Here is a 19453-nt window from a genome sequence, read left to right on the forward strand (position 1 = left end):
AAAAGAGTTATAGTTAACAGTCCAGAATAAGGCAAGAACAGGAAACTTTTGAAGAAGGTTGCTCCTCCAAATGTCTTCAATTTTGCAAAACATTAAAAGAGCAGAAACTAACTGCAAAATAGTATCCGATACTCTTGCACGTCTGTCTTTTTTTTTTTTTACAGTGAACTCCTATGAGATTGCTATAAAACAAAAGATGTGACACACAAAAAGTCTTTTCTGTAATTATTTAATTCATTTTGAGCTTCTGATGAGTTAATGTTAATCTTGCCTAGTCAATAGGTTGTTGCTCTGTGCTAGCTCAGTATGTGTGGGGAGTAGCTGGCTTGGTTAAAGCAATAAAGGGAAAGAAACAAGTAGAAAAAGGCAATTGTGGCCGCAAAACCACAAAAAATGCCGGGGCCGTTCCAGGTCAGGTGTAAAAAAGGCATTTGAAAGTCTTTGCTTTATAATGGATACATAAGTGTTTCATCTACTCTACTCACATGTGAGCTTCCTGCACGTGGACTTGCCCGTTTTTAAATTCTGAGCTGAATCAGAGCCAAAATTGTTCCTTAGTAACCACAACGTGATATCTTATTCTGCTTGTTCTACTAACTTGTAGCCGATGTGAATCAGAGCTGCAGTTCATGCCCCACCAAGGAAAAACCCTGGAGAATATGCTGTAGGTAGAATTAGAAAGTGGCAAAACCGTTAAGAGTTTAATCAAATAGGCTTTTCCATCTATACTTTGTATGGGTCCATTTATACTAGTTCTTATACCAATTAGCAAAAGGTGTCCTTGATTGTCTGTGCTGTGTGTGGAAGGCACATTAACAGCAAGTGGAGACTGGAAAAAGCTTTTTCACCAGCATTGCGAAAAGTATGGGGGGAACTCCTCCACCGTGGCTCCTGTAATGCTTTTGGAAATGCTTTTATCCTATCTGCATTAGCATCTCAACTGTTCTTACTACTATGGAGAGAACTACTACAGTTCATCCTCTTCAACAAAAATAACATCTTCCCAGTTTAGATACATCCTGTGCTTCTCCAAATAATGTAGATCAGCTGCCCTTACTAGACTGAATCAAGGAGGCAATCCACTGATTGAGTGTTATCAGTCTTCACAAATAAAAGACTGCTTAAAGAAACCCAACAGCAGCAAAACTTGAGATTTCCTAGAACTCAAAACAACTTGAAATTTTGGGTAACTGTTTGAAAAATATCTATAATTTCCTTTCTGTAACACTTCACAGCTTAATCCAGTAGTCTAACTGGCATCAGAAGGCAATTGTGAAGACATTATTAAGAACAAGCTTCAGGAAAGCTATTCTACCTAACTAAAAATATGTATTTTCTTAATTTGAACAGTACTTGTTGAGTGACTGTATTAGTTTTATTGCATGTTGGACTGGGCTGTTAGTATTCTTTCTAAACTCACACGAACCAAAAAACTGAGAAACAGCAAGTCCAATTTTTCTAATTGCCAAAAGAAAAAATCTAGTGCCACATGAAATTGTCAGTTTTGTAAAAAAAAGAGGGAAAGATGTATTTATTGTCCCATTTAAATAGATATGTTAGTGTATAAAATTATTTATGTAAATTACCTACTATATGCAACAAAATTGTCATTCGTAGTAGAGAACTAACGTGTCTTCACAAATTTTCTGCAAAATTTTATACTAGAGAGAGTGTTACTATTTGCTTATTCGCTCTTCATGACCTCAGTGCCAAAAGCAGCACATTTAAAGTCCATTTAATAGAGTAAGAAACACTAAAACCAAGCACAGAAGGACTTTTATTTTATTGTTACAGAAGACAAAAACAAACAGAAGATGAAAGTGCCTCCTTGGAATACAATGCCTTTAATATGGTTACCCAAATACTCATGCTGTGTATCTACCTGGATCTAACCCTACTGACAGGTGCATTTCACAGTGTAATTTCCTGATCCTGTTCCCACTTGCAGTCAGTTGATAAAATGCCTTTGTCATCAGTGATAAGGGATTACATTTGCAGACAGGAGTATTATCTGTGTCCTGCAAACATCACCATACAAATTTAGGATTAATCAGCTAGGATTATTATCAGGCCTTAGCCTCAAAATAACTACCCTGAAGCCAAAGAGATTGTAGGAGAGATTAATTTAGTCCTGTACATCATGATAATTGAGACTCATTCAAGTGGAAGACATCCTGAAACCTAACAAAGGAAATACCCAAATGATCAATATGCCCATTGGATAGCAATTGCCATGTTGTTTTTTGCTGTCAGTATACAGAGACAGGGGCAACTAAAGAAGTAGAGGAAATATTTTTTTAGTAACTTTGGAGAAAACATTTTCTAAATGAAGATTCAAGGCATGGCTCTAACTAAAAATGCCAGAAAAAAGGAGTCTTGCAAATGACTTAACTGTTAAAAATCTGGCTTCAACCTTCCTATTCTGGTCAATTAGCTGTCTGAATATAGATTAGCTGTGCAGCACAGGATCTTAGACTGCGTGATCTGTGCTATTCCATAGCAAACGGCCTCTTTTGTCACCAGGATACAAAGAGCTTTGTCCACATGATGATTATTTGTCAATTGTTGAAATCTCTGGGAAGAAAACAACAAAAAAAGTCACAGAAGTCATAGCCATTTGTGCTTTGAAGAACAGTATGTAAAATGTTCTTTTAAACCTTTTGCTGCTTCTTCTGCTTATTCTGTGATACTGATTTGAACAACGAAAAGACTGTGAACTGGCTCCATGGGTACGTCACTGAGCCTCTCTGTGTATATGTGGGCTTCTCCTTGGGTGTGGCTTGCCTTTCTGTCTGTGAGAGCAGGGAGGAGACAGGTATGTCCCAGTGATGCTTATGTCTGCTCCAGCAAAGCCTTGTAATCATGGACCACAGATCAGAAGGGTTGTTTGTGTATTGCCTTCCTGCCCAACATCATGTATTTATTCACAGGATTGTTACACAGATATTAAGTTCCTTAACCATAAGAATATGGTTAAGGCTGGGCAATGGTTTTTTTGGGGTTGCAGTGTTTGAAGACATGAGTACGTGACAGGCTACACGTGGAAGGTTTTTTTCTCTAAGTCAGTAAGTTGGGACAACTGAATTGGGCATGGTGTCCGCTCCTGGCATCTCCTTGCTGTCAGCTACTTGGTCAGGTCTTCCAAGCTGCTGGGTACCCCTGGGCAGGCTATCCCTGCCGGTCAGGAGGTAATACATTTCCTCTAACCACTTCTCTGCTGAGACACTTGTATCCACATCTTAAACCCTCACCATGTTTAAAACAGTTGTCAAGGGGCTAAAACCAGCTGTTGTCACATCATCCTTAGGCTTGCCAGCTGGCAGTACGAGGAGGTGAGGAGGGGGAGTGGCAAGCCCCACTTGGCTGCAGTTTGGGGAACTGGAAGTGAGAGTGGAACACAGGCACTGAATGAGAATTTGAATCTTTAAAGCAGCCCTAGTTTTAGTGAAGGTGATTACTGCATTTATTAATTTTTTGTGTTCTTATAGAATACTAATATTTATACTATTTACTCATGTCACTTCACCCACTTTCCCATCAGCTTTTGCACAAGACAGACTGCAGACCCCTTGCTTCCATTAAATACTGGTACAAAGGTGATGTCTGGTTTTTTTATGCCTTATGTTTTGCCAACTCCATACTTGACTCACGCGAGCATAGAAATACCATTTTCTTAGAAGAACATGATTCTTTATTGGGGAACTCATTCTTCTTGTAACCCATTCAGATTTGATGGGCATCTCCCCATAGGTAGGCTTGTGCTGTTAAAAAAGAGATTTCTTCAGCTACTCATGCATGCTGTAAAATGTCAATTTTTTTCCATTCTTTTCCTGCTTTATTTAAAGGTGAACTGATGAACAGAAATTAAAATAGATATAGCTTTATGTGCTGAATGTATCTGACATGCATGTTAGAGCAGCAGGGAGGGGAGAGGACAAGACATCCATCAGAGATGAAGATTGATTACCCTTTTAAGACTCTGTGTTGCTTTTTTCCCTTCTTCTGGGAAATCATATTGGTATTCCCTGAAAACTATTGAGGTATGCATCCTTCCATGGAATCACAAATGCTAATGAAACAGACAGATTTCTGGTGCTTACAAAGTGGCTTGTTAGCATTAACTCAAGCAAGCGAGGAAGTACTTTAAGGACTTGACCAAGAATAGCAAATGTTTCTCTTTAAGTTACCTAGAAGTTAGTTCTGTGTTAAATTCTCCTCAGCGGCTGGTCTGTGGGCATATTCAACACACAGATAGGGTCCAGATTTTATTTTCTGTTTTGTATTTTGGCTTTGACAAAGAGCATTTATTTCTGCTTTCGTTTTTTGAGTTAATTGTGTAATCCAAAATTGAGAGCACAAACAAGTCTCAATGCAGCAATACAGAATAATGCTCTGGAATGTCTTGTAATTTGTTTTCCAGAGGAAGCACATCTGGTATCAAAAGCTCTGTTACGGAGAGTTAAACTGTTAACAGTGTTTTGGGTGTTCAGTCAGCACAGAAAGACTTTGAAAGTTTTAAATATCTTTTAAAACGTTTGCGTGTATCTGTCTGTGTCTCTGGGTCTGATTCTCTAACTTGTCTGTCTGGCCTGTATACTTCATTTAATATCCAGCTGGGGCTGGATATGGTAGTACCTTAAGCCAAAGAGTCAGCATTTCTTGCCTTCTCAGAAGAGTCAGTCAATAGCTAGTTGTCATTTCCCATGTTTGGGAAGTACCCTTATGTGCTTTTAATTGATAATTATTAGTCAAGAACATAACCTCTACACCTTTCCTAAATTAAAACAAACAGTGAGGTTTCAGAGAAGCACAAAACCAGGAAGACTCAGGAAACACTGAAGAAGACTCAACTTTGAGTTTGTGTTAAAGGCAGTGCTTACCTAACGGCTGTGCACCACCAGAACAACTAAGGAACCAGGTCTCTGATGAGGTTTGAGGGGGACTTCTCCGCTGAGTTAAGTGGAGTGGGACTGTGTGCTAAGTTCCCTGGTGCCCATCAGAATCAGTGAGAGATTTTCCAGCAGACTCTGTGAAAAGCGGGTGATTAGTTTTTAAAGGTAAGTATCTCAGAGGGAGCGTTTGGCAAGGTGGAGCGGTTTGCTCTACAAAAGGCTCAGCAGTAGGCTCAGCAGCACACAGCATGCCTCGTGCTGCCGCCCGGCCAAGGTTGGATGCTGTGGGTATGACCCTTCCTCTCATTCTCACCAGCATTTTGAATGAAGCTAACTTTTTCTTTGCCAGCTTCATAATTATATCAGTCTCTTTCAGAAACCATTTCCTGTTTGTTTTTCTTCCCTACTGTGAATTCCTCTAAGAAAAAAAACAACTAGAAGTAGGTCATTCTCACAAAGCATGTACCTACCAATTCACTGTTATAAGGATCATGTTGTTTGGGTTTTTTTTAAACAGCAGATCTAGTTCATTGTCATTGGCTGAAATCAGTAAAAGCTTAGGCACATATATGCAGGAATGCAATGTGACCATACGTCTGTACTTCTGTGTCCCTCATGACAATATAGGTCAATATAGAAAAAGTTTCTGTGCCTCAGAGATGATGATGTTTTGTAAGTTTTAACATATTTCTGACTTTACAACTTCGGTGGGCATTTCCAAAACCAAAGCCAAGCAGGTGTTGGAACAGAAGGCCTGTTAAGTAGAAGCAGGGAGAAAACTGCAGAGCCATTTGCAGCAATGTTCTCTTGACAGGGTGGGGGAAATAGGATTTAGGGGAAGACAGTGGATGTAAGGGACCATGAATATAACTGTATAACCAAACAAAAATCCAGAAATGAAGGGAGGGAGAGGCTTGGGGAGAATTTGTGTTACTGTAAAAAATAAATTCTGCCTCAACAGAAAAGTTAGGAATGGCACGCTAGGTTCACACTTCATGACTGTTGAGCAGTGAAACATTCACAGGCTGCCTGTAGCTGAAACATTTCAGAAACTCACATGGCAAACTGGTTTAAAGCCCTCTGGTTTACATCTTGTGCATAGATAATCTAGGGTCTTACTCTGTTGCCTGGACAAATTTACCCATGTCTAAACTCCTGCCTCTGATGGCGTTTTTTTCTTTAAGGTAAGAATGGAGATGCATTTTGCATGTTGAATGTGTTGCTTATGATGTTTTATTATTCTCTTGGGAGGTAGTCTGCCTCCCACTGCTCCTGAAGGAGGGTGGCCAAGTTTACAATGACTCTGATACTGTCCACATACCCTCTTTACTGCTTTTCTAACAGGATAAGATGCTACTGTCTGACTGCAAACAGTTGTTCAGCAGCAGCTGCTGCAGGTGGTGTTTTACCTCGCAGACCTATCAGCCGTGTGAAAGGGTTAAAGCCAAGATAGACAAAGCCACTGCATCAAAATGCCTCCTGAAAAGCCTAGGGGCAAGGAGTATATTTAAATATCTTAGTCACTTAGCTAAACAAAAGAAAGGCCTTTGTGATTTAGGGAGTAGTTAGAATGGTTGTAAGATAAGGGGGCTCCGGGATAATCCCATCCCAGACAACTGGGCCTTGGGAGAACAAATACATGGAAGATAGGAGGTCACAAAAGAATGACAACAGCCTTGAAGGACACCATTTACGTGATCCTAGGACTGAGTTTGCGCAGAAGCAAAGGTCAATCAGCGAACACAGTGAAGAAGACTACGAGCCTTCATCTGAAGACCCCTGAAGACCACCACGGGAGACGACTGCGCATGCGGATCGGACATTTGCATATGTTAATAAGTTCCAGGAGATCTCATGTTTATGTAAATGATTTCTCGGAAATCCTGTGAATATGTAGGATTTTATAGTGTATAATCTCCGAAAGTCCACCAGATCGGTGGAGCACTCATGGTGGAGAATCCCCAGTGCTGCCCAGCGCTGCAATAAAGAATACCTGCTTAATAGTAACTTCGTTGCTATTGAGTTTCATTTCAGGGACTCTCCGAATACTCCGTTTCTCCCTTGGGGGGATTCAGACTGTGAAGAGAAGCATCCGTGAATTTTTGTATCAGTGGTTATTGGTAGTACAGTATGGAAGTGTGGACACTGAGTATGTGTAACTTTAGGGGTCTGCAAAGATTAAGGCTGCCTCAAGAAGCTTTAGCACCTAATTAATCTTCAGACAAGGAAAAGAAAAGAATAATTTAAAATCTGGGAAGAAAACACAGACTTTGGAAACAAGTACTCCCTTCCTGAGCATGTTTCAGCTCCTTTCTACTTGCAACAGATTTTGCTGAGGAAGGTGCTGAGCAGTCTCTGCAATGCGTGTCGCTCCTTGGCCCATAGCAAAAATCCTCGCACCACAAGCCTGGCACCACCCTGCAGAGGCAGCTCGGAGTGCAGACTGGTGGGGAGCGGCCAGGGCAGCACCTGGTGTCCTCGGCTGGGAAAACCAGCTCTGGATGTGGTGTCAGGCCCTGTCAGTAATTACTTCTGCCTAGTGTCAAACCACGTCAGGGCTTGTGGCCCCTGCCCTGCCCTGCCCTGCCCTGCCCTCCCCGGGAAGAGCTTCCCGAGGGCTTCAGATCAAATGGAGTGCTGCTGGATTTTACCAGCTTCTAGATGCCTACTTTGGTCAGAGCTAGTTATCATGGTGTTGCTGTAGTAGTAAATTATATGCTGCTCTTCAGTATTTCCTAGCATAGTTGCTTTTTCTAATGTCTCAAAGAAAGAAGAGGGAGAAGCATTTTGTATCTGCTTATGTATAAAACAGTAGGAAGCTGTCCAACAGTGTGCTGAATTATATTAAGTTCTGCATTTGGTGTTTGTTGCTCTGAAGAAATAAGCCTAATTGCAGCTGTTTAAAAGAAAAACAAAAACAAAAAAACAACCCAAAAAAACACCACAAAACATTTAAGGAGAAAAAGGGACAGATTTTTCCATGAACATTCACCTTTGTCACTTTTACCAAATGAGAGAAGAAGCAACTACTAGTTCAGATTACTGTATGGATCACTGTGGAGATCACACATTACTGTATAAATTACTGTACTAATTCCCATTGTCTTTATAACAGCGGCAAATGACAACATTCCATTCTATTACATGCATGACAGCAAAATAACAAGTGATGCAGGATAGTTTATGAATCTACAGGCAATGAAAACTAATTAAAGCTCTGGAAGGGGAAAAAAGTCCTACAATTCTGCATAGGATTCTAGGTGGAGAAATTATCTGTTAGGCATAGAGTAAGGTACAGTTACAAGACTGTCAGGAGGCCCTTTACATTGGATATTAATCATCTTATAAATTATAAGAAATTATTCAAGCCAGCTAAGAAGATTTTCAGAAACTTCTGATAATTTGGTAAATCTAAATAGATTGTCCAAGGGAAATGCTGTACGGTCTGGAGACACTATGAAAGAGGAGCTAAAGGGACAACCTGCACAACTATGGTGACCCTCAGATGCGACAGCCTTTCAGCCTTGACAGCAAACGGCACACATTAATGCTGTGTTATGTGGATGGTTGTTGGACAGACCATCTGATACATCTTTCCAGAAAATCTGCTGACAAATATGAAGAGTTTTATAGAATTGGGGAGTCAGTTATCACAGAGTTTGTATGAGAGTGCCTGTAAATCTGATCAAATAAAATGCTATATGGATCCCAAACCCCAGTTCCTAACAGAGTCTGTGAATGCTCCGAGACCCCATCCTAGAGACAAATGCCACAGCTCTGGTCAAGTCTTAAAGAGGATTTGTGTCCATGTGGCCTTTGTGTCCATGTGTAGGCAGAAATAACCAGGCCAAGAATGTATCTCCGTGTTTCCTGTTTGCTGCAGGTTCAATGACAATGATTGGAATCCTTTTTCTTACATTAAGTTAAAAGGTTCCCTGCTTTTGCAGGTGATTTATTTCTTTCTGGGGGGATGCAGTACCATTTACCTGATATGGCTAGGGAACTAGTAGGGTATTAAAGCTGTCAAAAATGACAAAATGCTGCATGCTAATTGCCACTTATGTTCATTGTCCTTGAAAGTGACAGAGAGGAGCAGAACCACAGTGGCATATAAAACCACATGAATTTGCAGAGATGCAGTAATGTTAACTAGGAAGATGTGTGTGCACACTTTACAACAAATGCCATTTGCTTTTTAATCTCTCCCTCTTCTTTTACAGAAAGAGATGACAGCCAGGATGTGTCACTAAAAAGTTACCTGCTGAAGAAAAGCAGAGTCCAATTTCCTTCTTATTGCAGAGTTCAAGAACGTGACAGCCCTCATGGACTGAGCCTGCTTGTTAATCCATGAAAGCAGGAAAGCTGGGAACCACAGTTACTTTCACAAATGCTTCCCACCACTGTCAGTGTTCTTAACCCTGAATATGCTGCTAGGAACCTCGTCTGAGCAACATGGATTATTGAGAAAACGAAGAATCAACTTCATGTTAGTTCTAGCTCCTTCGTTAGGGATAAGAACCTCTTCAGCCACAAACAATGACAAACTGTTCTCCTGCTGCTAAGGCTTTACTGAAATTCAGATCCCTGGGCTGACCTCCAGATTAGTTGTTTGGAAACGAAACTGTATTGTTAGCTGCAATGTTGTTTTCTTTTTCTTTTGTTTCTTGGTATGTGCTTTGTTTCCTAAGGCAGCAGAATATTAAGATGGTCTGGAATCACAGAAGACTTTTAGCCTTTAATGCCTCCCACCCCTCACCAGGCCACCCAAGGCTTGGCCACCATTCCCAAATGCCAGCGAGCCTTGTGTTTCCAGGAACACAGCTATGTCCTTCAGCTGATCAGGCAGTTTGTGCTTCATTGTGACTCATAATTGGGTGACAATGGGACAGTTTCTGATTTCAATTACATGAGTAGGAATCCAGATATAGCTCTGCAGTGTTGAAGTCTTTTCTTTGATTTCATACTGTGACTGACAACAAATCTGCCTAGTATCTCTACATTGCATAAAAACCAGCTATAGTCAGCATTATCCTGAAGTACTCTATGAAGTACACCAATCTGTCCTGTCATGATATACTCCCATCTTCTTAAAAAAGGATCCCTCTCATTCACCTTAAAATTTTATCTTTTCAGGGAGAAAGAAATGTCATTTTAGTAACTGGGAGGAAGATACAGTAAAGATAAGTAGTATAAAGGTTAGAGCAGGAGGGACTAAGTGAAGGCCTCTGTTGTGTCTAAACAGTGTCCAGCAGTGTGGCTTGCTTTCCACACTGGACTAACACAAAATTTTTTTCCAGTACTCAGTCCAACTTAACTAACACATGTATGGACAGCCTGGAAGGATCCATTGCAGTAAATCAAGTCTTCTATGCCAAATATGCCCTGATAAGAGGCTTTCTTCTACAAAAAAAATGAAAGCAATACTTAGCAGAGAGATCACAAGACAGATACAGCTGGATAAATGGGAATCAAGTGGAACACACCTATATATTCTGTGCCTTGTAATGAATTTTGCACATTTGTGTTATTGTGAAGGATTACTCCTTCCTGAGTAAGTGCTGAACCCTGTTGCTGCCTTCCCCTCAAGTGAGCAAGTTAGGTATGTTTACATCTTCTGAGACAGTATCAGAAACAAATCTCGTAGAGTATCCAGTGATTGGAACATTTAAATTAGAGGGGCAGCAGACACTAAAGAATAACAGCAAACCTTTTCTAGCTCATATTGTGGTACATTCTGATTTGCTTGCTTAAAATAGGGCTTGTAAATGCTCACGTCCTTGCTGGGACAAAGGGCTTTTGTCTGTGAACATTCAGTGTAGCTAAGGTGGAGGCTTTTCTGCATCTTTAGAATTATGCAAGCAGCATTATCCTTTGCTTTCAAGGGGATGAACTGAAGTGTTCCTACCTCCTTCCATCGTCTTTGCAATCAGGTTAATTCTTTGGGGATTGGAATGCGCACACAGATAATTTCTGGCCTGCTGGCACTTTCGCAGGATATAACTAGCTTGTGGAATTCAAAGCCACAGCTACTGCTGACCTTAGTTGCCTCCTTTTAAAGAAGATGAGAAATGTTACATCTTTGGAAGAAGGTACGTGGTATGTGTAGATGACAACTGCCTGGAATTACAATATCGATTGCTTACGAAAGCGTTTCTTGTACTCCTCCGAAGTGCCTGGGCTGTTGCTCTGTTGCAGATGGAGCTGCAGCTGATACAGTGCTCTTGAATTTCACTGTGGTCAGTTGCCATCTGGTGTTCTTATGGCTGGGCAGTACCGCAGTGCTATATTTTAAAGATTAAAATGAAGATGCAAATGTGTGGAATTTTGTGCATAAAGATCAAATTTATCATATAAATTGAAAAACATGGTATTTTGTCCATAAAATAATTTATTTTTCATTTTATTATGCTACTTATCATATGCTAGTTTGAGTCTATTCACTGTAGCTCGGTCTGAAGATGAAGCAGAATTTGTTCCCAGTTACTTTGAATTATTTTTTAATAACTTCTTTGTGAATGCATTAATCTTGTGAAAGCAAAACTTCTCTGTTGGAGTATTTTCCTTTTTCTAAAACTGTTTTTCATCAACTCTTGTGTTTCCTTTTCTACTACAGCACGCTGTACAAGGCAAAGGAGAGAAATGCAGAGTTGAACCCTAGAGGATTGTGTTTGACCTGGCCAAAATTCCTGTAATGGGAAAAGCCCATTACAACCCAGGAGCTGAACCAGCCACAAAGAAGTGCAAAATGTATTTGTTTTGGTTGCTTATTCTGCTGGGGAGAACATGGAGTTTGCTAGGTGATGAAATAAACTTCCTCCAAACAGCAGGGTTTGGCATTCAGCTGACTATCTCCCAAGAGGTAGTGTTGCTTCCACTGCAGAGGTATTCAGCCACAGCCTGGCCATCTCATGCCATGGGCCATTTCTCCTTTTCCTATGCCTGGTATTTGATATCCCAGTAAGAATAATGTCTGGAACATGGCATCACTACATAAAAGTACCATATTACCCCTTCCCATAGAGGAGAGAGGGGGAGCGTCCTGTTGGATCTCGTGCTCAAGGATTCCAGCTTCATCAGTAATTTGCTCGAGGCCACATCTGGACAGAATTGTGTTTTGGTTGTTAATTGCAGGTCCTGATTTATGTGATTCCTCAGGATATGTAATGAGAACTGATTTTAAATGTGATTGTATGCAGAGGCACCCATTTCACCTACTGAGAAAAACTTTATACCTAATCTTAATTATGTATGTTCCTAATCATTCCAGTGTTTATTATGGTTCTGGGATTTGGCAGGGGGAAGGCATTGTTGTTTATGTTTGATGTTTTGGTTTTTTTTAGTCACCTTTTTAGTCTTTCAATCAGATCTTGTTTTTCTTTTCTAAAAAGCAAATTTTTTTTAGTCTGGTACTTAAGAGATGCTGTTAGTGTTAAGCTTCAAGGCACTATAAGAGGGATCACTTCAGCTGACTGAGCCCACATCCAGCTTTACTTCAGAGTGTGAAAGGTTCCTGTGATACCAAAATTGCCTTCAGTGATTAAAGACTTAATAGCTTTCATTGACTGTCTCTGTAATAAGGGATTTTGTAATGAACTTCTACTTAGTGTGAACATAGACTAGTGTCACTGTAGTAACAAATGTAACATGAAACAAATCTTAGTGCAACCTCCATTATGTTTTATGAAGGATGCAGTCCCAGGGTCTATCAAAGGGTTTTCTTTTTTACTGATACACAGCAGTGAAATTGATGATTTCCATCAGATTTGAGAGAAGTTGGGTACTTACAAAAACTTGAGTTTTCTCCAAGAACTCAAGCTCTAAGCAGCAAAACTTATACCAGGCAAGGTATTTAATTCTTCGGACCAATGGATTCATTAAGAACAAGGCAGGGAGAGTGGAGGAAAACAGTTAACATGTAACTCTATGGGGACGTGCAGACAACTACTCAAGACATGCAGAAACCTAAGGGGTAAACATTGTCCCAGTGATCATGTGCAAGAAAATTCCTGGGGCTCTGTGGAAAGGACACAGAGAACAGTACCTTTTGTAGTCGGAGAGCCACTATTACCAACTCTCTATTAACATTAGACTATAAGGGTCTTTTAGCACCTTTGTACTTCGGGTTGAATAAATTACACATTCTGGAGCCCTCTCACAAAAAGCCATTCCTTCCTTTCACTTTTTACCTTTCCTGCATGTTCTTCAGGTTTCTCACATTTTCCAGGAGTGAGGTCTCAGAGCTGGCCTTCTGCCTTTTAATCTTCTCTTTGCTTCCGTAAGGGCAATGTTGTTACAAAAAGTAGCTTTCTCACCTCTCTCTGTGCCTGCAGAAAGGATACCTCTTGCCTACGCCCTCTGAAGAGAGACCACCAAGGGCTGGTTTTCCATTATCCTTTCAGAAGAGCAGCAGCAGAGAGCAGGAGGTACCTGCAAGCACTGCAAAACAGGATGCACTATGTATAAAACAGGAATATGCTTGCTATTATATAACATGCTTTAAGTGCTTTAGAAAGGGGATAACACTGGGGCACCCAGTATAGACAAGTGGTCAGTGTTCAGACATTTTTTCCTATATATTGGAAGAAATTAAAGACATTTTTAATAATTATGGAGACTATTCCAAGGGCAAAGCCAGCCAAATCAATAATAAGAACCTGGTAGTGGTATACATTTAAATCTAAAATGATTGAACTTGATTTTTCATGTATTTTATGCTAAATAGAGAAGTAATGTTTTTCAAGGTTTAGCCAAATAAGTTGGAGCTACTAAAGTAGCTGTTTCTTTTCTGTTTCAGTAAGTTTTCCTGTTTTAAAGACAGATATAATATAATAAAGAGTTATAATAATATTCTCCCAGGGAAAAAAATAAATTACTTGTCCTGTCTAATACATGCATGTGCACGTATGTGCATGTGTGCATATATATATACATGTGTTTGGGTGGGGATATGGATGTGGAAGTATCAGTGTGTACGTATGTACACTCCCTGCTCTTCCCCACAGAATACGTTTTTTTATTTTGGTAATTTTTAAGGGGGATGCATCTTTCTAAGAAATAAGTGATTGATTTCTTTTCCTCCATGCACCAGTGCTGTTTGGTATGTTAATTTTTTTTAATGATGTCAGATGTGTCTTAGGCTCTTTTAGTTCTGTTTGTTATTAAATGGTGGTTCAACTGTATGGGAAGAGAGGCTCACACTAACTGTTGTAGTCATTAAAAGAAAAGGAAAGATTACTTTTCAAGTCACTCCTAGTGGATGAAGCGATGAAATCCAAATATGAATAAAAGAAACATAACCTTGCAGAAGTGCTGTGAACTTGTTTGGGATTTAACTCTTCAGCAAGAAAAATGCATGTGGTTTTCATACTGTGGGGTAGAATTTCCTGGCCGGCTCACAGGACTTAGAGGTGAGTGAGATCCATCACTGCCAATGCACCAACTTCCTCAGCCCTCTTGGCACTTATGTGACACCAAGAAAAATTGACCAAACGTCATGCTAATGAAAACCGGCCAGCCTCTCACCGACACCAGTAGGATCAGACTAGTCATGTAAGTAGCTTTCGTTTAGCTAAACTGGCCTCCTAGTTCTTGCCTGTCAGTTCATCAAGCTTAGGTAACTCATGGGTTTCATCATGTTCTTCAGCTCATTCCTGATGGGAAACTCCAAGACAGGAGGGACATGTAAGTACCACCAAGCCACTTCAAGGCAAAGTTTCATCTCCTAAACACAGAACTAAAGAGCCTTGGTTACAATTCGGCTGCCACAGAAGGAAATGGAGGTCTAATAGGATGACAGAAAGTATCTCCAGCATATGGACTTACAGCTTATTGGACTGTTCTCTTTGTCCTTTGGCCTGATTCCTAAAACATATATAACCATATATATATGCATTATTATATATAAAGCCACTGTATACTGAATATGAGTCAGTTACGGAGCTTGAGGGGAGCAGGATTGTAGGGTTTAAGAATGACTGCCAGCTATGTAAAGACAGCACCCAGGAGAAGAAGAGCTGATGCTGGACTTTGGGTGTCTCTGATGGTGGGGAGGAGCTGAAGATTAGAGATGCTGGAACTAATGGAGTAACTGGAAAACAGCTGCTGAGGGAAGCTAAGAAAATTGGCAGAGCTGAAAGAAGCCCAATGGCAAGGGTAGCAGGAAGGTTCTCAGGGTAGCATGTGCACACCAATACACAAGAGTGCTGTGCCACCATTCAGAGGGCCCTCAATAGGCTGGAGAAAAAGGCCAACAGGAACATGAAGTTTAATAAAGGGAAATGCAAAATCCCGCACTTGGGGAGGAACAGCCCCAGGCATCAGTATATGCAGGGGACCACCCAGCTGGAAAGCAGCTTGGCAGGGAAGGACCTTGGGGTCCTGGTGGACACCAAGCTGACCATGACCCAGCAATCTGCCCTCATGGCAAACAAGGCCAACAGCCTCCTGGGCTGCGTTAGAAGGAGTGTTACCAGCAGGTCAAGGGCTGATCCTTCTCTGGTGCTCCGCCCTGATGAGACATGCCTGGAGTGCTGAGTCCTGTCCTGGGCTCACCAGTCCGACAGACAGCACAGACTAGAGCAAGTGCAGAAAAGGGCCATGAGGATGACGAATGGACTGGAGCATCTCTCGCACAAGGAGAGGCTGAAAGAGATGAGACTGTTTAGCCTGGATTAGGCCCATGGGGGGTGTAATCCATATGTACAGATATTTGATGAGGTCAGTGCAGGAGACAGACAGACTCCTCTCAGTGGGATCCAATGACAGAAGTAATGGACACAAACTGAAGTACAAGAAACTCCTATTAAACATAAAGAAAACCTTTTTCTCTGTGAGGGTGGTGAAACACCAGAACAGATTACCTAGAGAGGCTGTAGGGTGTCCGCCCGTGGAGATACTAAACAAACCAACGGGGAACAACCCTGACCAACCTGTTCAAAGTGACCCTGCTCTGAGTATGGGGCTGGATGAGCAACCTCCAGCAGTGCCTCCAGTCCTGGCTGTGGTGAGCCTGTGATTACAGCAGTGTGTATAGGCTCCTCAGTCTGCCATTGTCAAGTTCCCTGTCTAGGCCAGAAAAGACCTATGCTTTCAGGGGAAAGAGCTGCAATAAACTCTTCTCTCTCCAGCTTTGCTGCATGCCTCCTTTTTCCCCAGCCTGACTCCATAAAGCAATGAAAGCTGAACAGCAAGTGGAAGGCACCTCCTGAGTCAGCCGAGGAGCAAAGCAGCAGGGGAGAAGTGAGACTGGCTATTACATCCCATACACTGTGCTACACTGAAGAAGTTGTCTCAGCTGTGTCATTGCCACTGGAACTGGGATGATGATTGCCTGCTGCTGCACAATATGATGCTAAACCAGGATTCAGCCTCCCTTTTCTATCCCATACTGCTCTTCATAGTCCTCAGAGCTGGCATAAAATAAAAGTGAGGCAAACCCAGCAGCTAACACGGTGAAAAACAAACAGATCTGCCTGATTAAAAAAATAGTTCTGACGTACAACAGATGGACCTCATGATCTCAGCCCTTGTATTGTATTTAATATGTCACAGCAATTACAGCAATTCAAGTAAAAATTGACTGGCCATCTGAAGGTGTCACCTGCCTTGCAAATGCATTTTGGTAAGTGGAGCCATTCTGACATCATTAGTAGCAGAGTAAAAGCCACACATTACTCGCACCCCTAAAAGCCATACTGTAGGTAATTACTAACCATTCACTAATAAATATGGCACAAGGGGTAGCAGTAGTTAGGAGGGGTGGTGGCATCTCATTGCATAAACAGTAAATGAAGACCCTCTCCTGCTGTAAGGTGAATTATATCACATTCTAGTGGTCGAACGGAAAAAAAACCACAACAACAACACAAAAGCAGAAAAAGACCATTCTAAAATTTGACATTTATATTGTATCAGCAGGAATTGTGTCATGGTGTCCTCTTAGAGCACTGCAAAATCTTGTTAGACTAGTCAGCTCTGCAAACCAGGACACTTTTGTTTAGTCAGTGTTAAGCACTTATGTTCCTTTCTGCCTTAAAATGGGCACCTTCTATCAGCTGGCCGTACTTGTAGGTGTCATTGCTGTTCATAGCAAGAGTCTGACTTCTAAGAAGTGGTATCGCTATCACCAAGCGAGGGAAGCAGTTTGCTGAACACACTCACCTTCATCTGGATGGAGCAACAAAACAGCAAAATGGCTGGGAACCCACTGAACTTAGCAGCATCCTTTATTGCTGGTAGCCATACACTGAGCCAGACAGCTCAGTGGTGCTGTCATTTTCGACAAATCATCAAACAATTTGTTTTCTACCCAGTGGCATCCATATTCCTGAGGGAAAAGAGAGTCAGTGGATGCAGTGATAGCAGCAGAATTCAGGCCCAGGATTGGAAGACCTCCTCAGTCTGCAGAGGTCTAAAGTCAGCTGTGAGTGACTGTCCAAGCTTTGTGCCAGCATGCTTCACTGGAGTGCATTGCAGTCACAGTCCCTGAGTCTTTCAGGCCTTCTTGGGCTCAAGCTGTAAAAATCATCAGATGTTTCCACAAATTGTTCTGTTCTGCTCCCAACAGACAAGTGCTTGGTAAACTAAATGCACTTTATACTCTGTTAACAGAAAAAAGAAAAACAAACTACCACCGGTTTTGACTTTCTGAGACTTTCTCTTAGCAAATGATCAGAGAAATACTCTAACAGTGCAGTCTAGTAACCCTGACACTTGCCAGTAGTTTCAGTGAGACACAAATGTAAGACCTGCACAGTTTAAGCCCAAGAATTAAGTCACCTGGCCTCTCAGTTGCCACCATAATAACGATATTAATGATATGCCCAATTAATCTGCCTACTTGCTTGCTTGATTTTTAAGTAGCTATGGCGTGATGAAGCATGAGGAGAGAAATGGTATATACTAGTTGACAAACCCTTCAGGAAAAAAAAAAAACAAACAACAAAATCTGAATCATCTAATACATTGCATTTATCCTTCTCAAACTGGGTGGTATACAATAAATTTATGAGCTGGTGCATGTAGCCCAAGAAGCAGAGCTGGTTTCCTTAGTAAGCAGGTTTCACTGACAGGATATCCTTCATTAAGTGTTCCTTGCTAGATTTTCCTAGCAGAAAAAAAAAAATCAGTGTAAGAAAAGAAAATTACACAGACACTGTATTGTTTTGTTTTAGTGGTGGTGTTTGGAGCCCACCAATCAGCGAACCTGCTGGTGATGTACTCCCAACCTGATCATCCATGGCAGTGAAATCAGACTTGCCTAGCCTACCTTTCTAGCTCTGAGTTACTTGGGCATGACATGCAGTTATAAAAATGGGAGGAAGGTTAGGCTAAAGGAAGGGGCTGAGTTGACTCAAAAGGCTCAGTTTATAAGTGGTACTCATGCATCACTGGTGCATGATCCTGAGCTTTGTGATGTGTGGCTGACCCTCAAAATGTCTGTTCCAAATAACCCATGGAAAATTGAATTTTACTGATAGATGAGTGCCTGAATGCCTGTCAGCGTTCCCATCTCAAACAACCTGAATGCCCCTGCAGATAAGCAGGAACTGTGGTAAAGCTCCTACTTTAGTCTGACACAGCATTTTGTTGCTATTGGCTAACATTTCACAAGCCGAAATGTTCAAAATTTCATTGGATGAACCTGCATGAATCATTCTTTATGCCAGCCCATTGGAAAAAACAATTCCAAAATACAAAGTACAGCAGAGGAGAAATATATCTTAACAAAAAAAAAAAAAAAAACCAACAACAAAACAACCTGATAGGTTTACTCTGCAGGCCTGAAGAGTGATGTCATCGAAGGTCAGCCTGTACTGCTGTTTTTGACACTGCCACTTCAGGTGCTGGGAAACACAATGTGTTCAATTTGTCACTTCTGATTTGTGGGATCTCACATTTCAACAAGTTGTCATGATGCAAACTGGTCTCTGAAAAGCGATCAAACTACTGGAACAAGAATATAACGAAACTCAAAACTCTCACTGGAATTCAAACAAAGGTCTGAAAGTTTGACCTCTATGAAGCAAGTGGTATAAAAGACTTACTGCAGCAGTTCACTCATTAACAGACTGGAATAACAAATGGGACTAAACTTTATTGCCTTTTCCTGTCTTAGTTTGGAGGTGTTTTGCAGGATTCAAAGTGGACCTGATGCATTAACTCAAAACACTTAACTGTTCTAACAGGTTGGCTGTTCCCTGAGGGTCTGTGGCCCAGCCAGGGGCTCATTATTAGATCCAGCTAGGATTTGTTATGTGCCACCTTCACAAGAGAGGTACAGAGCAGAGCAACCGGCAGCACGAGTGAGTAAAGGAGAAAGCTTTTTGTTTGAACCAATAAAAGAATAAAAGACCATAAAGAAAGATAAGTATGGTATTTAACTTTTCCTAGTGAAACAGCTGGAAATCGTTACTGATTACTTTTTTGCAAGTGGAAATGCTGAAATAGTAATTTTTCTATTCTTCTAATTCTTATGTGAAAGTACAAATTTCAGCCGTTGCCCAGGTACTTTTATATTTAAATAAAATTAAATCAGAATGTATTTTCTGTAGCTGTTTTGA

The 19453-nt window shown here is 41.0% G+C and overlaps 1 protein-coding gene across 1 annotated transcript in view; it reads left to right on the forward strand.

The window, feature by feature from the left end:
- The window catches only part of MOB3B (MOB kinase activator 3B), a gene marked incomplete at both ends in the record, with an annotated part of 81454 nt that overhangs the window by 51152 nt on the left and 10849 nt on the right, over positions 1-19453 (forward strand). The window contains 2 exon segments of the mRNA XM_082336228.1: positions 13173-13205; positions 13208-13315. Coding sequence (XP_082192354.1) covers positions 13173-13205; positions 13208-13315 — 141 coding nt within the window.

This window comes from Platalea leucorodia, assembly GCF_965183815.1.
Source record: "Platalea leucorodia genome assembly, chromosome: Z".
Lineage (NCBI taxonomy): Eukaryota > Metazoa > Chordata > Aves > Pelecaniformes > Threskiornithidae > Platalea > Platalea leucorodia.